Source organism: Callionymus lyra, chromosome 10 (assembly GCF_982586985.1).
Source record: "Callionymus lyra chromosome 10, fCalLyr1.hap1.1, whole genome shotgun sequence".
In the NCBI taxonomy this organism is placed as follows: domain Eukaryota; kingdom Metazoa; phylum Chordata; class Actinopteri; order Syngnathiformes; family Callionymidae; genus Callionymus; species Callionymus lyra.
In genome coordinates, this window is record NC_141827.1 from 11197459 (window position 1) to 11219193 (window position 21735).

Below are 21735 nucleotides of genomic sequence, written 5' to 3' on the forward strand. Positions count from 1 at the left end.
TTGGACGCTCCATTTCCTAAAAAAATATTACAAACAGATATCTACTTATCACATTCTCCGCATATACTGCTGATCTGGTTTATGTTTTATTATTAGTCTGTAGTTGTACCTCTAATATCATGAAGTCAGTAATATATTAACAATCGCCTATGAATCAGATTTAAAATAATTGAATTAATCATTTTTGTAGTCAGTCTTAATCTGTCAGAGGTTAGACATTTTAACCAGTTAAAAACATTATACTAATTATTAACAAAGTTTACTTATCTTTAAGAAGAAAAGTGAAAGTACATTCATATTCCAACTCATTTTTTTATGTTTAGATGTCATGCCAGCACAGCCCAAATAAAGATATGTACAGACAAATAAGCAAAGTTCTGTATAAGCAAGATCAATGTTTGTCATAAGAAAATCAGAATTTACTCACCTAACCCTAGAAAGCAGCAAGACAGTGCAGCCAATATCATAAAGTGTTACTTTTCACCCTTTCTCTCTGACGCTAATTAGACTTAACTGACCAGAGGAGAGATGGTTTGGCCAGCACACACTCCCACACATAGTCTTTCAATAACACACACACACATACCTCAAAACACATAGGATACAATTCTCAACGGGGATGTGGAACACCTGCATAGTGCCAAAGTATTTAAAACTCACCGGAGATTTATGAGCTCCTGTGTTCTTCTGAAACATGTGGCCACCCTGAAGACTTAATCTGTCTTGAAGAGAGAAAACCACACCATGCTGGACCATGAAGAGATCCAAAATAGCAACAGCCTCATTCCTGACATTTAAAATCTTTCAAAAGATTATCGTTCATCAAAGCTCGAGTTGGTTTTCTTATCAAAAAGAAAGATTAATTTTGTATAGTCATCAAATCAAATTGGTGCAATGTTTGTGTTGCACATTTTGGATCAAAGAAAAAGATGTCAATCAGAATTATATTTATTGATGGACATTTACTATACGATTGTAGCATTCCGCCTTTAATGACATCCTGATGAGTGATATCGTTTTCTCTACACTTAACTCAGCTGTTTACATCTGAATATAATTAGAGGACGAGGCACTCGCGCCCGGATACCTCTGGGAATGAGTCCTGAAGCTCCTGCTACTTAAGAGGGTTGATAGATATCCAGCCTTTTTAATCCATGTATCAACTGAATTGTTAAGTATAGGTTTATTGCTTTACTCGGACACTCCTCAAGCTTATGCTGATTAAAATATAGGAGAATATAACACTTATTAATCCTCTTGTGAGGAAGTTCAGCTGTCAGCAGCAGCTTCCTAGTGAGGGAGATGTACAGAAGAATAGGCAAGTGGCATGAGTGCTGGAAACCCACAAGATTTTTTGACTCGATACGTGTGTAAAAGAAATACATCTAAAATATGTAGTTCCTCTATTCTGATGCTTTTGAAATGTCGCTTTATTTTTCAGTGTAACATCTATGGTCTATAAATACACTCTACACATGTCCACTCTCTCACACATGTAGCCGCCCCCACAGGAACCAAACAATAAGCCATTCACCCGCTGCTTCCATCATTCTATGGTAACATATACCATACTGTCAATCTAAACATTTTGACCCAGCCACAATACTTAACCCAAAATAGAAAGCTTTAGAGCCTTGGCATTTTTTAGGAACTCCCCAAACCAGATGGTGAAATATATCTGACACAATTAACAGTCAGTGCATTTGTCAACAATTGCCGAAGTAAGTGCTGTGGCATTTGAGAGGCTCGGACTATATTTGCCTTAAGTCCTAATAAGACGGCAAAGAAAGGCCAGTGGGATTGAATTTCAGGTTTTATTGGAAGATAATCACCCCAGATGAGAAAATAGGCAGATCTGAGTCTCATCTTTCATTTGAAGAGAAGGCAAAACAGTGTAATGGACCATGATGGAGCCTCAAATTAGATTTGGTTAATCTCTTGGCACTTTTCTGAAACTATGCTGCAGCTTGAGGTTCTTCAGCAAAACAAATCATTTGTTGAAATAAAATGTAATAAAGTTTCAAGTTTTAAACTGGGGGTCCCGGTTTTGGGTGTGCTATCATTTTACCAAACAAATGGATAAAATGTTAGTTTTAAAGCTTAACATTGCACTCTGAAGCAGTCTGGTTGTTTTTTTGTTTTTGTATACATGTCAAACATGATTTACTATTTTCTTGAGCCGTTTGTTCTATTTCTTCTCTTTTGGTTGTTAAAGTGACACGATGATTAGGAGAAAGCCACCAGATGCCATTCCTCTGGGACTGGCTCATTGACCCAATCAGGAGGTGTGCTCCTGTTGGTGGGACATCCGTATATAAGAAGAACTTTCAGTCTGGTCTGAAGTTCTGGACGGAGTGGCAGCTAAAAAGTAAGTGTACTTCTGTTATTGTTTGTTATCTGCTTAGAAAGATATTTGACTCAAAATTGACTCTGACTTTCTTCATGACCTTATAGTTTCTGACCAGCAGCTGCATCACCTGACAAGCAGGTAGAACACAAACAACACTTGTTTGAATGACAATTTATTTTAACCCATTTAGGCAGCATCCCATGGTAACATTTTTCTTTCAAAAGGAACCATGAGTCGAGAACCAGAAATGGATTGCTTCGGCCCGGCGTCCATTTACCTCCGAAAACCAGAGAGGGAGCGTATCGAAGCTCAAAACACGCCGTTCGATGCCAAAACAGCGTATTTTGTTGCCGAGCCCGCTGATATGTACGTGAAGGGGAAACTGATAAAGAAGGAAGGTGGTAAAGCCACTGTGGAGATTAAGGGTGGAAAGGTATGTAACTCATGAAGATGATTGATTTCTGTGTGATGCTGAAGGCTAGAAACACCTCTGACTGTCCTTGCTCATCTTCCCCTGTCGGTCAAATGTGATGATGGTAGAAATGTCACTGCTTGTTTGGTTTTATAGAAGAATATTTTAAGCTGCTGTAATATTTTATTACTATATTTGGCTGTAAATGTATCTCTGCAGTGAACAATATATTCCTTTGCTTTGCAAATATTTTAGTCATAACTAAATAAGTAAATAACATAGCATAGAAAAGAAATGTGATCAAGTCATGACATAGAAAATGAGAGAAAATACATTTTATACTTTTATGCTCACTGTAAAGTATACTAATTGTCATGTGTGCAGAACATCACTGTAAAGGATGACGACATCTTCCCCATGAACCCCCCCAAGTATGACAAGATTGAGGACATGGCCATGATGACCCACCTGAGCGAGCCTTCTGTGTTGTATAACCTCAAAGAGCGTTACGCAGCATGGATGATCTACGTGAGACCACTTAAATGATTAAACTCTTTCATCGATTAAGAGTTACTTCTGCAATAACAAGTTCCTCTCTCCATCAACAGACCTACTCTGGGTTGTTCTGTGTGACTGTGAACCCCTACAAGTGGCTCCCAGTGTACGACTCTGTGGTCGTAGCAGGTTACAGAGGCAAGAAGAGGATTGAGGCTCCCCCCCACATCTTCTCCATCTCTGACAACGCCTATCAGTTCATGCTCCAAGGTAATTAGACTGACACAATCATCTTGCTTTTTTCTATTTACTGTCATTCATGTTTGCTGATAATGAAGGGTCTTCATAAAAAATATCTTTATTGATAAGCTGTACTAATGGGAAGTATTCTTTTTAAGGTTTTTACAACATCTACAAATGTAAAGTCAGAAAATAAATAAATGTATTAAAATTAAAATCAACCGCATTGATGACGATAGCGAGGATAACGCAATCTTTTGGTTAATGGTATAGAGACTTAATGGAGACTTTGTGTTTGAATAAATGTTCCTTTAATTCTAAAAACAAACAAAATATCTTAAATTGTGGTAAAAACCTTTTGTTTTCTTTGTTTTTTACAGATCGTGAAAACCAGTCAATTCTTATTACGTAAGTCCTTTAGAGTTTCAGAGAATTATTATAAAGTTGTGACATAATATTCACCTTTACATTTATAGAAATAAATCCAATAATATCTATTTTAAATGTCATGGCAGCGGAGAATCCGGTGCAGGAAAGACTGTCAACACCAAGCGTGTCATCCAGTACTTTGCGACAATCGCGGTTGCTGGTGGAGGAAAGAAAGAGCACACTTCTGGCAAGATGCAGGTAGAGAACACAACTTTCGTATGATGAAAATATACACCTCTACTTTTTGTTAACAAATATATCATGTTGTTGTTGATTCATTTATTCAGGGGTCTCTGGAGGATCAAATCATTGCAGCCAATCCCCTGCTGGAGGCTTATGGTAACGCCAAAACTGTGAGGAACGACAACTCTTCCCGATTTGTAAGTTTCCTCACTTTTAACATTGGATTTTTTTTATATAGAGTATCAATAACACTCCTGGCATCTCTTGACAGGGTAAATTCATCAGAATCCATTTTGGATCAACCGGAAAGCTGGCTTCAGCTGATATTGAAACGTGTAAGTTTAATAAGTCTTTCGAAAGTGATTATAGATGAAGAAATGTTTTTTAATGCTGTGTTTTTTCAGATCTGCTGGAGAAGTCTCGTGTGACGTTCCAGCTGTCGGCTGAGAGGAGCTACCACATCTTCTACCAGCTGATGACGGGACACAAGCCCGAGCTGCTGGGTGAGTAGGAAGGTCGAAATAGATTACTCCTTTAAAAAATATTAAACTCACGACTCTTTCATGACAATTTCATCCACCAGAGGCTCTCCTCATCACCACCAACCCTTTTGACTACCACATGATCAGTCAGGGAGAGATCACTGTGAAGAGCATCAATGACGTTGAAGAATTCACCGCTACTGATGTAAGAAAAAGTCATTTCAATTCATTGCAATTTTAGAATTTCATATTTTATTGGATGTTAAAAAATATTGAAGATAATTCTTACCATTTAAACGCTAACATTTTCAGATGGCCATCGACATCCTGGGCTTCACCCCAGAGGAGAAATTGGGCATCTACAAGCTGACCGGAGCTGTGGTTCATCATGGAAACATGAAGTTCAAGCAGAAGCAGCGTGAAGAGCAGGCCGAGCCTGATGGCAATGAGGGTATGAACTAGATCAGGGTTGCAAAAAATACATTTCGAAGATCATTAAATTTATCTACAAACCTATAAATACAAACAAAGAAAACAAGAAAGCATGTTTTTTATCAAGTAGATGTATAAATAAAGATCCTTTGTTTGTTGTTTTATTGATATAGGATAGCGTAAGATATTTTTAATGCATTTCCTGCAACGCAAAAGAGCGTTTTTTTGACGTTAGATAATACATCATTAAAAAAACAAAGTTTAGACCCTTTATATTATTTAAGTCTTATTAGTAAAAATTAGCAAGAAGGGTTTTTAAAAATAATTTAATTCTGGATTGTATATTTTTTCTCAGTGGCTGATAAAATCGCCTACCTCATGGGCTTGAACTCCGCTGACATGCTGAAAGCACTGTGTTACCCGAGAGTCAAGGTTGGAAATGAGATGGTGGTCAAGGGCCAAACTGTGCCACAGGTAATGTTGATTGTAATGTTATTGTCTTAATGTAACAATTCCAGTTGTCTCTGTATATAAACAAAATTCTAAAATCTGCAGGTTCACAACAGCGTCTCGGCTCTCTGCAAGTCAGTCTATGAGAAGATGTTCTTGTGGATGGTGATCAGAATCAACGAGATGTTGGACACCAGACAGCCCAGAAACTTCTTCATTGGTGTGCTGGACATTGCTGGCTTTGAAATCTTTGATGTAGGTGATCTTAAAGTTAATATTATCTTAACATAAATATCTCAAACATGATGGTTCTTTTGTTTTGTTAAGTTCAACAGCTTGGAGCAGCTGTGCATCAACTTCACCAACGAAAAGCTGCAACAGTTTTTCAACCACCACATGTTCGTCCTGGAGCAGGAGGAGTACAAGAAAGAGGGCATTGAGTGGGAGTTCATTGACTTCGGCATGGACTTGGCTGCTTGTATTGAGCTGATTGAGAAGGTACATCCAGCATCCCTCCACATCAGTTGAGTTTTATAATAACTATGCTCACCGTCCAACAGCCAATGGGAATCTTCTCCATCCTTGAAGAGGAGTGTATGTTTCCCAAGGCAACAGACACAACCTTCAAGAACAAACTCTACGACCAACATCTTGGTAAAAGTGCCCCCTTCCAGAAGCCCAAGGCTGTCAAAGGCAAAGCCGAGGCCCACTTTTCTCTTATGCACTACGCCGGTACTGTTGACTACAATGTCAATGGGTGGCTGGACAAGAACAAGGACCCTCTGAATGACTCAGTTGTTCAGCTCTACCAGAAGTCTTCAGTCAAGCTGCTGTGTCTGTTGTATCTGTCTCACTCATCTGACGGTATTTGTTTCTCATTGTCTCTATATATTTTTCTATTTTGTTATTTTGCCATCCAAAATTGCCACCTATTTATTCATATACCTTTTTGTTATAGAAAAAGGTGCAAAGAAAGGTGGCAAGAAGAAGGGAGGCTCTTTTCAGACGGTGTCATGTCTCTTCAGGGTTAGTGTGGCGTTTGTTATTTAACAGTCAGTTATTAATGATGTATATTTTAATGCATGCAATTAAGTTTTATGTTGTTAAATATTACCTCTCATTTTAGCCCTGACTTTAACTGCCAAGATTGTTTTATTAGATTCAGTGAGCCGTAGAGTCTGTTTCAGTCAGACCAAAATCAAGTCATCGTTTGTTAAAATAAATAAAGGTGAAGATTTACATTTGAAACATTTAAAAAAAAAATTTTTTAGGAAAACCTTGGAAAGCTGATGACCAACCTGAGAAGCACTCACCCACATTTTGTGCGCTGTTTGATTCCTAATGAGTCAAAAACACCAGGTCAGTCTTATAATTGCAGCTGTGCTGGAGACTTGATGACCTAGATGTTTGGTGTTCTTTCACTCTAAGGTCTGATGGAGAACTTCCTGGTCATCCACCAGCTGAGGTGTAACGGTGTGCTGGAAGGTATCAGGATCTGCAGGAAAGGTTTCCCCAGCAGAATTCTTTATGCCGACTTCAAGCAGAGGTGAGCTTAGATCAGTCATTTGGTTAATCAACAGTAAAAACCTAATCAGTCGACTTTTTCAGATACAAAGTATTGAACGCTAGCGTCATTCCTGATGGTCAGTTCATTGACAACAAGAAGGCTTCAGAGAAACTCCTGGAGTCAATCGATGTGGACAAATCTCAGTACAGATTTGGACATACAAAGGCATGAGACAACAGTAGAACAGTGCCTGGCATAAATATAAACTTTTAAATTACAAATTTTCCTTTCTCTCACAAAGGTCTTCTTCAAAGCTGGACTGCTCGGAACACTGGAGGAGATGAGAGATGAGAAGCTGGTGGAACTGGTCACAATGACTCAGGCTCTCTGCAGAGGCTCGCTCATGAGGAGGGAATTTGTCAAGATGATGCAAAGACGGTAAATGGAAAAATGTATAGATATATGGACAATATATAAGAGAGAACAAGAAACAAATTACAAATGCAGTACAACATTTTAATTTAACTGGATCTATTACAGATACATATTTGAATTGTGATATGCAACTATAATAGCCACCGATTTAGATAATATTCCCTGAAAACCAAGAAATTTTATAAATGAGTAGTTTAATTATTTTATTTGTTATCAGGGAGGCAATTTATTCCATCCAGTACAACATCCGCGCATTCATGAACGTCAAAACATGGCCATGGATGAAGCTGTACTTCAAGATCAAGCCTTTGCTCAAGAGTGCAGAGACTGAGAAGGAGATGGCTCAGATGAAGGAGGACTTTGAGAAAACTAAGGAGGAGTTGGCAAAGGCTCTGGCCAAGAAGAAGGACCTGGAGGAGAAAATGGTTACACTTCTGCAGGAGAAAAATGACCTGCAGCTTCAGATTCAGTCTGTATGTACCAAGAGTGATCTTCGACTCTTCTGCTGTCTTTGTCTTTACAGAAGTTATTTATCATTTTAGGAAAGTGAAACGATCTCAGACGCAGAGGAACGGTGTGAGGGACTCATCAAGGCCAAGATTCAACTGGAGGCCAAAGTCAAAGAGACGTCTGAGAGGCTGGAAGATGAAGAGGAAGTCAACGCTGAGCTGACAGCAAAGAAGAGGAAGCTGGAAGACGAGTGCTCCGAGTTGAAGAAAGACATCGACGACCTGGAGCTCACTTTGGCCAAAGTGGAGAAGGAGAAGCATGCCACTGAGAACAAGGTACCTTTTTATCAGCTAGGATTGCAATTAAGTTCTGTAATAATGTCGATCATCATTGTCACTTAAGGTTAAAAACCTGGTGGAAGAGATGGCTTCTCAAGATGAGACCATTGTCAAGTTGTCCAAAGAGAAGAAGGCCCTCCAAGAGGCCCATCAGCAAGCTCTGGATGACCTACAGGCAGAGGAGGACAAAGTCAACACTCTGACCAAAGCGAAGGCCAAGCTGGAGCAGCAAGTCGATGATGTATGTAGCAGTTATTCCATATAATTGGAAAAATGAAAATTAACATTTTGTCTTTGAAATCAGCTGGAAGGTTCCCTGGAGCAAGAGAAGAAGCTTCGAATGGATCTTGAGCGTGCTAAGAGGAAGCTGGAAGGAGATCTGAAACTGGCTCATGAAACCATCATGGACCTGGAGAACGACAAGCAGCAGTCTGATGAGAAAATCAAGAAGTATGGATTTTATTTTATTTTCCAATCTTCTTTTCCACTTTAACTTCTGACTTTCTTACTCTCTGATTAAAGGAGGGACTTTGAGATGAGCCAGCTTCTGGGCAAGATCGACGATGAGCAAGCGATCGGAATCCAGCTCCATAAGAAAATCAAAGAGCTTCAGGTACTTTACTTTGCTTGAACTTAAAATTAAATATATCTGAGATCCATCTTCTTATTAGTTTTAATATTAGATGTGACAATAATTGAACAAAATATGTTACCAATTAATGAGAGGTTTTATTTATTTGATGTGAGTTAACCAAGAACTCTTATTACCAGGCTCGTATTGAGGAGTTGGAGGAGGAGATTGAGGCTGAGCGTGCAGCCAGAGCCAAGGTGGAGAAGCAGAGGTCTGACCTCTCCAGGGAACTTGAAGAGATCAGCGAGCGACTTGAAGAAGCTGGAGGAGCAACTTCTGTTCAGATCGAGATGAACAAGAAGCGCGAGGCTGAGTTCCAGAAGCTGCGTCGTGACCTGGAAGAGTCCACGCTGCAGCATGAAGCCACGTCCGCGGCTCTCCGTAAGAAGCAGGCCGACAGCGTGGCGGAGCTGGGAGAACAGATCGACAACCTTCAGCGTGTCAAGCAGAAGCTGGAGAAAGAGAAGAGCGAGTACAAGATGGAGGTTGACGACCTCTGCAGCAACATGGAGGCCATGGCAAAGTCAAAAGTGCGTTTCCTAACTGCTATTGTGATCTGAGATTTGAAGTTTCCTAACTACTTTGTTATCTCTGGCAGGGCAACCTGGAGAAAATGTGTCGCTCTCTTGAGGATTCACTGAGTGAACTGAAGTCCAAGAGTGACGAACAAGGTCGTCACCTGAATGAACTTAACGTTCAAAGAGCGAGACTAATGACCGAAAATGGTCAGTTACTGTGAAATAATTGTCAAGTATCTTGAACATGATGAAGTCATTCATTTTATTATTGATGTTTAGGTGAGTGTGGGCGTCAGCTGGAGGAAAAAGAGTCACTCGTCTCACAGCTGTCTAGAGGGAAGCAGGCGTTCATCCATCAGATTGAAGAGCTAAAACGTCATCTTGAGGAGGAAGTGAAGGTAACAAGGAGGAAAAGGGAGGCGGTTCTAGGAATAGAATTGCATTTTCAATTTTCAATTATAATTTTCAACTAGAAAACTAACATGCTAGAAAAGAATAATGCTTTGTTTCCATATAAAAAAGATACACATATTATTTATTTATCATCACATTATCATTAGAAAAAAGATTTGGAATGATATATAAAACAAATAGAACAATTTGTTATAGCAAAATATCATAGCAAACTAAAATGTTTGATTAAAACATTTTATGTCCCAAGAGCAATGTCACCTGACAATCTTATTACTCATAAGGACATCTCAAATAAGTTCCACAAGACTGGCAGCAAAGGTCACAGTGAGACACTCCGGAAGGAAGCATACGAATATAATGAGGCAATGTAAAGCAGATGGTAACTCTTGAGGAACGGTTAATAAGAAGGAGGCCATGCCTGGAAGGATTGATAGCTGGAATCTGGAAGCTTTCTGCTGCAAAAATGTTTCACCAGTTGGACCAACTTGTTAAAAATAATTGGCTGTATTGTTTATGTCGATCATTAGGCAAAGAACGCTCTAGCGCATGCTGCCCAATCAGCTCGCCACGACTGTGACCTGCTCAGGGAGCAGTACGAGGAGGAGCAGGAGGCCAAGGCGGAGATGCAGCGTGCAATGTCAAAGGCCAACAGTGAGGTGGCACAATGGAGGGCCAAGTATGAGACTGACGCCATTCAGCGCACCGAGGAGCTGGAGGAGGCAAAGTGGGTTGATAAAACATGAGAATAAATCTTTGCCGCAATAATGCAGCAATGTGTGTTTGCAGGAAAAAGCTCGCTCAGAGGCTCCAGGAGGCAGAAGAGTCCATCGAGGCTGTGAATGCCAAATGTGCCTCTTTAGAAAAGACCAAACAGAGGCTGCTGGGTGAAGTGGAGGACCTGATGATCGATGTGGAGAGAGCTAACGCTGTCGCTGCGACCCTGGACAAGAAGCAGAGGAACTTTGATAAGGTCTGAAGTTGTTTTACACTAGAGTGACCACAGGTGAGGTGACCCTTGTCCCTGTGTTGGTTCTCAGGTCCTTGCTGAGTGGAAGCAGAAGTATGAGGAAAGCCAGGCAGAGCTGGAAGGATCAATGAAGGAGGCTCGATCTCTCAGCACTGAGATGTTCAAGTTGAAGAATTCATATGAAGAGGCTCTGGATCACCTGGAGACCCTGAAGAGGGAGAACAAGAACCTGCAACGTAAGACAAACATTCAACTGTGACAACGAATGTGAAAACCAAACTCTCCTGACTCACTCACATGTTTCAAATGTTGATGTCTTCCAAATATGCAGCAAGTCTCTCATCATGACCATGTTTTATATAATATATAAAGTTCTTCCACATCTGAAATCTCAGCAAACAAGAGGTTTTGAAAGCGGAGTGCATTATTAATGACATAATAATGGGCTTCACTCCACCTAAAGTCAGCTGTAATCATGCCCTGCTTTGTTTATACAACAATTTAAAGGTGGAAGATACCTGGATTAATGATGCATGATGTCAAACCTGATGCTTGACAAATCCATTTTCAGTCATATTCTTTGAAAACTAACTTGATGACTTTTGCAGAGGAAATCACTGATTTGTCGGAGCACCTTGGTGAGTCAGGGAAGACCATTCACGAGCTGGAGAAAGCAAAGAAGATTGTTGAAAATGAAAAAGCGGAAATTCAGACAGCTCTTGAGGAAGCTGAGGTACTCATCTGTAAATCATACTTTTTGTTAAGTAAAATATGTTTATAGAAGTTAAGTGGGGTAGGTGTTCTTTCAGACAAGTAGGTGTCAAGTAGACATGGTAATAGAAAAACTTTCTAAAAAATGTAGCAAAATGTTTAACAATATCTATTTTTCAGGCCACACTAGAGCACGAAGAGTCCAAGATCATTCGTATCCAGCTGGAACTTACTCAGGTCAAGGGTGAAGTCGACAGAAAACTGGCAGAGAAGGACGAGGAGATCGACCAGATCAAGAGGAACAGTCAGAGGATCATTGAGACCATGCAGAGCACTTTGGATGCTGAGGTGAGGAGCAGGAATGACGCCCTGAGAGTGAAGAAGAAGATGGAGGGAGACCTCAATGAGATGGAGATACAGCTGAGTCACGCCAACCGTCAGGCTTGTGAAGCTCAGAAGCAGCTGAGGAACATACAGGGACAGTTTAAGGTACAATGTAGCTACAGAGGAAACATCCATAAGAGTAAAATGTACTTCACATGAGGAGTATTTCTGTGTCACCAGGATGCACAACTGCACCTTGACGAGGCTCTGAGAAGTCAGGCGGACATGAAGGAGCAGGTGGCTATAGTGGAGCGCAGGAACATCCTGATGCTGGCTGAGATCGAAGAGCTGAGAGTTGCTCTGGAACAAACTGAGAGAAGCCGCAAAGTGGCTGAGCAGGAGCTGGTCGATGCCAGCGAGCGCGTGGGACTGCTGCACTCTCAGGTATGTCAAACAAATTAAGCTACAGCTGCTGAATTCATGACATCCTGGTCATTCGCCCCTTTTAGAACACGAACCTCCTAAACACTAAAAGGAAGCTGGAAGCCGACCTCGTCCAAGTCCAAGGAGAAATTGAAGACACGATCCAGGAAGCTAGAAATGCGGAAGAGAAGGCAAAGAAAGCCATCACTGATGTGAGCAGCAAGTCTTCACTCACACAGAACATGACAACAGAGCAGCACAGATTCTCAAACTATTTTAGAAACCACATTCAAGCTACAAATATTGTTAAAACATGTAAGCATATGATAACTTACATTTTATTTCAAATTCTTAGAAATCAAAGTAGAGGTAAAATACTAAGATGTGTGCTGAACACATTGACATCATCAGAGTCTGAAGATAATTAAAATTAAATATGTAACGTTGATTAATATAATCTTTCTTATAATTATTTAGGTTTCATTATTTTATTATATAGATTTTCTTTTTGCATTTCTAATTCATGTTTTGTTCTTTATTTGTAAAAAATGAAACATTCAAGTAGCATCAGCATTGTCTACGTATTTATTGAACGAGTACAACTATTTTAAAATGTAACTTTCAAATAACGGGGTTGCTCAAAACAAAAGATTATGCAGCAAGAGTGCCATCTAGTGGGCCCTGAAAAGACATTATGAAATATCAACCCATTACTGCTTTTCACTAATGGATCATGAATTTCCTTAAATCTATCTATCTAGGAGATGCAGTTGTCTCCATGGTCAATAACACAGTTAAAAACGTCTATGAACCCGTCTATGTTATAGAACTGTGGGAGGAATGAAGAGGTTCCTGAAGGAATAAAAGCCAACAAAGAAAACTTAATGCATTTTTTACACAACACAATACAGCAGTTGTTCTCTCAAACATCTCAGGCTGCCATGATGGCAGAGGAGCTAAAGAAGGAGCAGGACACCAGCTCTCATCTGGAGAGGATGAAGAAGAACCTGGAGGTGACGGTCAAAGACCTGCAGCATCGCCTGGACGAGGCTGAGAATTTGGCATTGAAGGGAGGAAAGAAGCAGCTCCAGAAGCTGGAGGCTAGAGTGAGTTCACTGACTTTGTTATTCATGATAAATCAAGAAGACAGTCAAAATAAAAAAAGTGGTGTTTTGCTTATTTTCATAGGTCCGAGAGCTGGAGGGGGAGGTGGACGCCGAGCAAAGACGTGGTGTGGAATCTGTGAAAGGTCTTCGTAAATATGAGCGCAGGGTGAAGGAGCTCACCTACCAGGTAAGGTTACAGAAACCAAACCGTCTGATTAAACATCAGACAGAAGTGTGGGAGCAGACAGGATCAGCTCTAGAGCCCTGAGGGGTCAAATCAGCCAGACAGATGCCAGGAGCTTCTTCAGAGCTTCACATACCGAGAGGACTGACGGCAAAACAAAGATATAAATAATCTTCCTCCATCACAGACACCATTGGCCACATTATAACTCCTTTTATGTGTACTTAGTTTGGACCGCAGCTTTGCAAACATGTTAAAGATACAACAAAACAACAAGCTTGATGGGTTTAATCACATTTATTAACACATTCATATACAAAGAATAGTTAATTCAATGTTTATCAGTTAGTAGAAGTTAAGTGTTAGTATAATATATTTTTTAATACTTAGTAGTCTTTCTTTTTCAAAGCTGTTTGCCATCCTTCATCTAAAAGGATTTTTTTAGTCGATTTATAAAAAGAGGGATGTAGTTTTCATCAGCCAGCATGTACTGTGAACTGCCATCAGACCGAGGAGGACAAGAAGAACGTCGCAAGACTTCAGGATCTGGTGGACAAACTGCAGCTCAAAGTCAAATCCTACAAGCGGCAGTCGGAGGAGGCTGTGAGTACTTTATAATATACTAATATTTTCTTATGTATTTTATTTTCTTAACAAGAACAAGTCAACATTTTTCTGGTATCTACATGTTGCCGCATTTTTGGTAGTAAAGGACTGATAAAGCTTCATGAAACAGTATCATTACTCATAATGCTCAATAGGTGGTGCTGTTAGCTTTAAGAAAATTCTTTCCACTTTTGAATTGTTCCTTGTAGAGAGTCTTGTCAAAAGCAAGGGAGTGAAGCTGTCAGTATTTGAGATTTTCCATCTGTGACACCGTTTAATAGTCATAGTAACATATAAGAAGTTTTAGACTAAGAAAAGTCGGAATCAAAAAGAAAGTTTGCCTCCTGGAATTCAGAGGTAATTACAGTGTTAAATGACGTTTAATGTATTTTATATTTAATTATAGAATCCATTATAAGTCAGATGTTTTGTACTATGACTGCGTTTGATGAAAGCGTGACCTGTCATGTGTTCATGATTCCAGGAGGAGCAGGCCAACACTCACCTGTCCAGGTACAGGAAAGTTCAACATGAGCTGGAGGAAGCTCAGGAACGAGCCGACATCGCGGAGTCTCAGGTCAACAAGCTGAGGGCCAAGAGCCGCGACATCGGGAGAGTAAGTCATGATTACATGAAAGTTGAGTGTCGCTGTCTGCTCGTCTGACGCCTCGTCGTCTCTTGTGTTGAAGGGAAAAGAAGCTGAAGAGTGAAGGAAGCACATGGACAGAAGAGGAAGTCATACAATATGGTCCTTCTGTTGAACGTGTGAAATAAAAGTGCAGGCAACTTCATGTGTGTAATTGTTGTCAGATCTTTTTTTTACAGACATTTGACCTTTATTGATGAAAAAGCATTTTATATTTATATAATGTTTAGTACAACTGAGTTCAAATACTGTTAGCTTAAATGTTAACATAACATACCGAACCGATTAAACTTCTTAAGCTTATGTGACAAAAAAATCACAAAGAAATGAATTCAAATTCAGTTAATTTTAGAAAATCAATAAATACCTACAAAAAGAAAACAAAACAAAAAGATATCTTATATCTTATCTAAATTCTTTTTTATATTCGCAGCATCAAAATAGCTTTAGGTCTTCAAGTTTCAACAACTTTAGATGGTTCACAAGGGAGTGATAATGTTTCTGACCGTCTGAAGACCTGACAGTTTTTTTAGGATCACCACAGCATATGCTGCAGAAAGTCGCCTTGACACGGTGACAAGTCCACCATCTGAGATGAGAATAGACCTAATTAGTATAGCGAGACACAAGGAGTGTCTTTAATGCCTCTCAAGTGTTTAAGTCATACACTCGAGGAGAGTCAGACACAGTTCAAGTTGCTGGAGAGAGAAAAATGTTTTTTAGATTGTATTAATTCGTTCATTTGAAGGTGGGGTAGTTGTTGCTGCAAAGAGGCAGAAACTTCTCTGTCTTCAGAAAAAAGTGTTCTAGGAAAAAAAAAAAAAAGAAGTTCAACACTTTTTTCATTTAACAACCACAGCTGCGAACATTTTTTACTTGACACAGATACCTCAATAAGAATCTGTTTTCCACCATCATATGCTAAGAGGGACCCTGTGTTCCCTCTTGCGAATGCTGCCAGTTTGATATCAAAGGTTACTCCACAATAAGACCTGAGCCACTAGCAAATGGTTGAGCTCCGAGCGCATTGCAGAGGAGACGGCTATATTTGTATTTCCTTCAAATGAGCACCCACAGGAGCGCGGCGGATCGAGTATCACATTTTTATTGACTATATTGGCCTGTTCTGTCTGGTGAGAAGTCCTCGGTATTCGGACTCTAATGCGCTGCCTCCATCTTTGTCACTTCAGCGTCATCTTTCAACAAGGAAAGAATGCAAACAACCACAGCGCCTATAACCCGATCCTCTTCTTGCGGCACATGGGGAACAAACACTTGACTTAAGGAAAGGTCAAGCCGCGAGCCCGGCCTTGTCTTCAGTTCATCTGTCAGGACTCTCACTACAACAAGACCATTTAAAGAAAGAGGTTAAAAATACATCTGCACCCTCGAGACAACAAGAGGTCCGCTCCTAAAAAACCTGGAGACAAAATCGCATCACCTGTCGACTGTAGATTACACCCCGCCAGAGAAGTGTAAAATGTTTGTGTAAAATCATCCCCAGACACATAAACTGAGACAATATTGAAGCTTTTAAAACCACAAACATTCACAGGCGAGCTATTCATATCCTGTCTCGTTATAAGAGCTAAAACTGTAAAAAACGCTCCACATGTCAGAGCCCGCTGACGTGTTAACAGCTCGGTTTGACCTTCACGTTAGGGCTTATTTAACCTTTGACCTGCAACTTGACTGACGGGGGATCAGCGTGAATGGCTGCTTGAATTGTTACACGTCCAGGGCTCAGCAAAAATGTGACGCTTGATTGTAAAATTATCGTTCTTGGTAGGAAGTCGGATGCGTTTAGGTTATTGACTGTGAAGGCTCTCAAGCTTTGACTCTCTGGTCTCGTTTTAGATCTTTGATTTAATTGTAAGCATTTCTGTCTGTCAAATAATCCCAATAGTGGAGGTCAGTAGAAAAATGATCACATTGGAATATCCATCTATGCTATACATGTCCAACTCAAGGACTGTTACTTTATTTGGGTTATGAGTAATGTCCAGGGAAAACAATATACTTTAATTTGCCAACTCATTGGATACTTACTTTCTCACAAATGCATCCGCTGCGATGACACCGTCCCGCCGTTAGGGGGCGGATACGCCTCCATGCATCTGGATAGAGTAGGACACGAACACGAACGAGCCCTGGACATGACAAAATAATCAAAAAAATTGAATAATAATAATTTGGGCCACGAAATATTTTAATACATTTATGGCATTTTACCCTTATAACCTCAGCCAGTTTTTTATGTGATTGTTTTTTTTTTTTAAACTTATAGTGGTTTAGAGATTTAAATATTTTGGTATTAGTCTCAATAAGTAAGTAAGTAAGTAAGTAATATTTATTTATATAGCGCTTTTCGAGACCAGGGTCACAAAGCGCTTAGACAATCAAAACAATACTCAAAAAAGTACATACTTTAAAGATCAAGATAACACTGAGAACAACACAGGAGTTCGAGAAATTCAAGGAAAAGCCTGAACAAATAGAAACGTCTTAAGGTGTTTCTTAAAGGAGTCAGTAAACTCCATCAAGCGCAAAGAGAGAGGAAGATCGTTCCAAAGCTTAGGAGCAACAGCCTGAAAAGATTTCTCTCCTCTGGTCCTGAACCGTGTGCGTGGAACCATAAGTAGATTCTGATCCACAGACCTCAGAGCCCGAGCTGGGGTGTAAGGCTGGATCAGATCAGTGATGTAAGGAGGAGCCTGACCATGAATAGATCTGAAAGTAAGAACCAGAATTTTAAAGTTGATCCTGAAAGAAACTGGAAGCCAGTGAAGAGTTTTAAGGATCAGAGAAATGTGAGTTCTTCTACTAAAGCGGGTCAGAATTCTCGCTGCAGAGTTCTGAATCAACTGCAGACGAGACAGAGCCTTCTTGTTAAGACATGAAAACAAAATGTTACAATAGTCCAGACGAGAAGAAACAAATGCATGAATAAGAGACATTGGTGTGATTTTTAACCAAATACAATGTGATATCTCTTTTCGCGTCCAACAAATGGTAGTAATATTAGGAGAGTAAATTCTTCAGAATGAACTCAATAACGTGAGACTATAAATAATGTCTTAAGAAAAAGTAAACAACGTCTGTTATTGAGACAAATACCTAAATATTTAATTCTCTAAACCAATATAAGATTTTAAAAATAATCACGTAAAAATGAGAAGGACAGGTCTCAAACCAGGGATATTGAGGTGAAGTGTAGCACTGAGCTAAACTGGCTGTTGATGTAGTCAGGGTTAACTCCATAAATGAATTCAAAGATTTAAATTAATTTGTGATACCACTTGATAAATATTTCGTTGCCACAAATTATGTTTTTTTTGTTGTTTTTTTCCCATGTCATGTCCCGGGGCTCGTTCGTGTTTGTGTCCTAGTCTATCCAGCTGCATGGAGGCGTACCGCAGCTGATGCATTTGTATACAAATCGTGTTACACATTTGCGGATCGTAAACCTGTTGCAAAAGTAACATGCGCAAAAAGAGCAGGTTTTTCAGTTTTTTGAAACTTGTGCGAAGTTTATGATGCCTGACTTCGTAAATCGAGTCATGAATTTGTGGATCACTGCACAGATACACGTATACATTTGTGAATCCTGTCACACATTTACAAAGCTTTTGCAAAAGTAATAGCCCCATACAGTCGCCGCTGGATGATCATCACCTGTGGTCGCATCCAGAGCGTTTTCCTTGTTTCTCAGTGTTCTATGTTGTGGATAAAGATGAGGTCGTAATAATCTGTTCTTAGTGTTTATAATTATTATTGTAGAGCGGATAACTTTAGGAACATTGAGGGCAAGGGTTAGCTGGAACGGTTTGAGTGTTCATTTCACATTTAAGTGACATGGAACATTACACAGATAAATAAAACACACATTTTTTAAACATAATCCTAAATGCAAAGGCAAAAGATTCCGATGAGTTAAACCAGATATATATAAAAAAAAAAAAGACCAAACAGATTTGTGAGTTAATATCTAATAAATATCTTTAAACTTTCAAGTTTCACAATGTCAAAAACAAATACAAAACAGAGCGTTGATTGTGTTGACAGAATATAAATTAAATAAAATCTGATTTTTAGAATCAGCTGTGTTCATGCTAGCACATCGAGCATTTATCCCGCAGCACTTAGTCTTTATCCAAGATTTATATTTATTTTCTTCAGTCAACACTGAGAGAAGCAGCTGGCATGTTTGCATGCTCCAGTTACTGTCTTCTGTCTTGGGGCGGAGTCATACGACGATGACCGAGAGGTCTCAGTAAAGCCACTGTGGTGTTTAAATGTGCGGCACATCGTCTCCAGATTTGGTCTCAAAATCTGAGTGTTACTTATTATGAGTAACCAAGTCATCATCATTGGCTGTGTACATTTTCTATTGTATCTCATTTGTTCGTTGAGAACAGAATTCACAATAGGAATAAAAAGTCCTTTATTTAAATGTTAGAAAAATGCTTTGATTATTCTCAGTGAGGAGTGTTGAACTGTTGATAAGTTTAACTACGCACTTTCACACTGATGGAGCGTTCCACTTCAACTCAGAGGTCAGAACTTGTATCTGGGAATGACATCATGTCTCTGTAAGCCCATCTCCGGCTGCATCTCAACTGACGACTTGGAAAAAAAAGGTCATACATCCACATCACCCCTGGTCCATTACCTCGAAATGATTTTCATTTTACAAATAAAGTTATTTTTAAATGTACTGATAAAACTAATCCACTTGTATTGGATACTTAAAGTTGGTTGGAGCAGAACTTATGTCAATACATTAAAAGATTTTCTGGTGTACAGTCAAGAACGGTTATATTTAAAGATGATAATCAATCCTGTGATGAGATTTGACATCAAATAATGGTCGTCACGTAAATTATTTAACTCTACAAATCCAATAGATTCCTTTCGTTAAACCTATGAAATTGCTTTAATAAACGTCTGTTGGTTTTAAGAACAGTTGGTACGATCGTGTTTCAGATCTTTACAGAAGAGAAGCTCTTTGACCTCGAAGCAGACTCAGCCGAAGAACTTTGAGCTCGGAGATTAACACACTCACAAACCACAAACACAGATCTGAGCCGGCCTATTCTGGAAAAGACGAACGTCACAATAGAAGGAGTTTTTTTTTTTTGTTGTGGGTCAGAATTGAATGATTGACAGATTGACGGCTTCTTTGACACCTCAATAATTGTAACCTGACTCCACTTTCCCTCCAGACAAGGAGTCGTAAAAGGCGTCGTTCAGGGTCGGAGTGCAAACAATGTGTTGTAGTTCAGGTCCAGTCATTCGAGGAGAAAACATTTGAGGACACGAGAACAATACTCACTGAGACAAGAAGCAATTGTATCTGTAATGGATCTTTGCAGTTGTTACATTTGGTGATGCAGGATTTACATTCTCAGCAGTAGTATTTGCATCATGTTAAATGAAAAATGCTTTCTGGCTCAGTTTGTGCTTATTTCACAAATCTAAATCATGTGAAATATTGAGTATAAACGTTTATGTGCAATCTACGATCACCTGCCGGTGAAATAAACATATTGTACATTATATCACATCTTGAATATAGGCAATGCTTTTCTGTCTGGTTACTCTTTATGCCAGAACTGTCATTATAGTTCTGGTATGTATATCCATCTATTATGATAATAAATGTATATGTATGTGTGAATATATATATATATATATATATATATATATATACATAAACATATATATATTTACTTATATTTATTTATATATATATATATATATATATATATATATTTAATAGAACTAAAACAAAAGCACCATCTAGTAGGGGGGTTAAGAAGATGGCGAGATGCATATCACGATACAGAGGCAACAATGCTATATACTGTGATACTGTTGTAACAAGGCTATATTTGTAGTATTGTCGAGTACTTGACTCTGGTGTTGCAGAATTTACAGACCACACGACTTTCAACAAAGTTGTAACTGCTTTCATTTATTTTAAGAAACAAAATGTCCAAATATCTGCTTTGAAATCTGCTGGAGTCCACTGTATCCTCTTGTCCTCAGTTATCGCAGGGATCTTGCTGGACTGTATGGTTCCTTTAGCTGTGGAGAACGTAATGACTGCTGCCATCCAGTGGCTGGAAGTTTAATTAATACACAAAAACACTGTGAATAAAAAATCTAATTATTTTATATTAAAACACTTTAATAAAATATAAAGCATTAAAGAACTATGATTTGATATCTGTATGGTATTGTGAAACAAATTATTGCGATATTTAAGTATGTCTACAGCGCCTACAGTCGCTTTTGGTGTCTGCTGCGAACTACACAGCTCAGTCATTCAGGAGAGACTCAGAGTCAGAGAGCAAGAGTCTAGGTACCTTTTTCGCAGGTGTGGGAATATCAGATTAGGAGGACCATGTGGAGGGACTATGTGGGACCACCTTGGTTTTCTCCTTGAAGAGTTTTCTTTGAGAGGAAAGTCTAGACCTCTTACCTCCAGCTGCTGCCCCCGTGACTCGACCTTTGGATTGATCCTTCTCTATTCTTTTCAAAGCCACCACAAGTTAATGTACTTTCATCTCACAGCAAAGATAATGTTAAGTACTTATTTAAAAAAAAACAAATGGACCAAATCAAAAGTGTGTTTTTGTTCTTTATTCAATCGTCCTGGCTTTCTTCTTCCTTCAGACCACAAGAGAGAACATGACACTGAACAGGTGTCGCCATGATTCCATCCATGCAGAAGAAAAACAACACTCTCATAATTAGATAATCAGATTTGTTGCAGAGATCACTTTTCACGCCATAACAATGTGAAGGCATCCTTTCTAATCCTCCACAGATTTCAACAAACCACACCCGAAGCTCACAGATTAAAAAAAACCCTGGATGGACTCAGAAACATGTATATAAACATGTTTGTCCTCTGTACGTCCAGCGTCCATTGTTCCGCCACTTTAGAAGACTGATTGAATTAATGTGTGGTTTAATAAACGTCGGTATTGTTTG

General features: G+C 39.3%; 1 protein-coding gene across 1 annotated transcript; it reads left to right on the plus strand.

Moving 5' to 3' along the window:
- The first annotated feature begins 2574 nt into the window (after positions 1–2574).
- On the plus strand, positions 2575–14812 carry LOC148070309 (myosin heavy chain, fast skeletal muscle-like). Its single transcript, XM_087801184.1, has 39 exons — positions 2575–2783; positions 3147–3290; positions 3371–3527; positions 3878–3905; positions 4013–4124; positions 4214–4306; positions 4381–4444; positions 4514–4612; positions 4693–4796; positions 4904–5042; positions 5379–5497; positions 5579–5728; positions 5801–5971; positions 6034–6337; positions 6432–6499; positions 6745–6832; positions 6902–7019; positions 7082–7205; positions 7282–7418; positions 7633–7888; positions 7958–8200; positions 8268–8444; positions 8508–8653; positions 8726–8816; positions 8975–9364; positions 9433–9559; positions 9632–9750; positions 10294–10490; positions 10553–10736; positions 10804–10969; positions 11342–11466; positions 11625–11933; positions 12009–12212; positions 12278–12403; positions 13127–13297; positions 13380–13484; positions 13989–14084; positions 14572–14703; positions 14777–14812. The coding sequence occupies exons 1-39, from the start codon at positions 2580–2582 to the stop codon at positions 14795–14797; spliced, it is 5808 nt and encodes a 1935-aa protein (XP_087657310.1). The 5' UTR covers positions 2575–2579; the 3' UTR covers positions 14798–14812.
- Positions 14813–21735: the final 6923 nt, after the last annotated feature.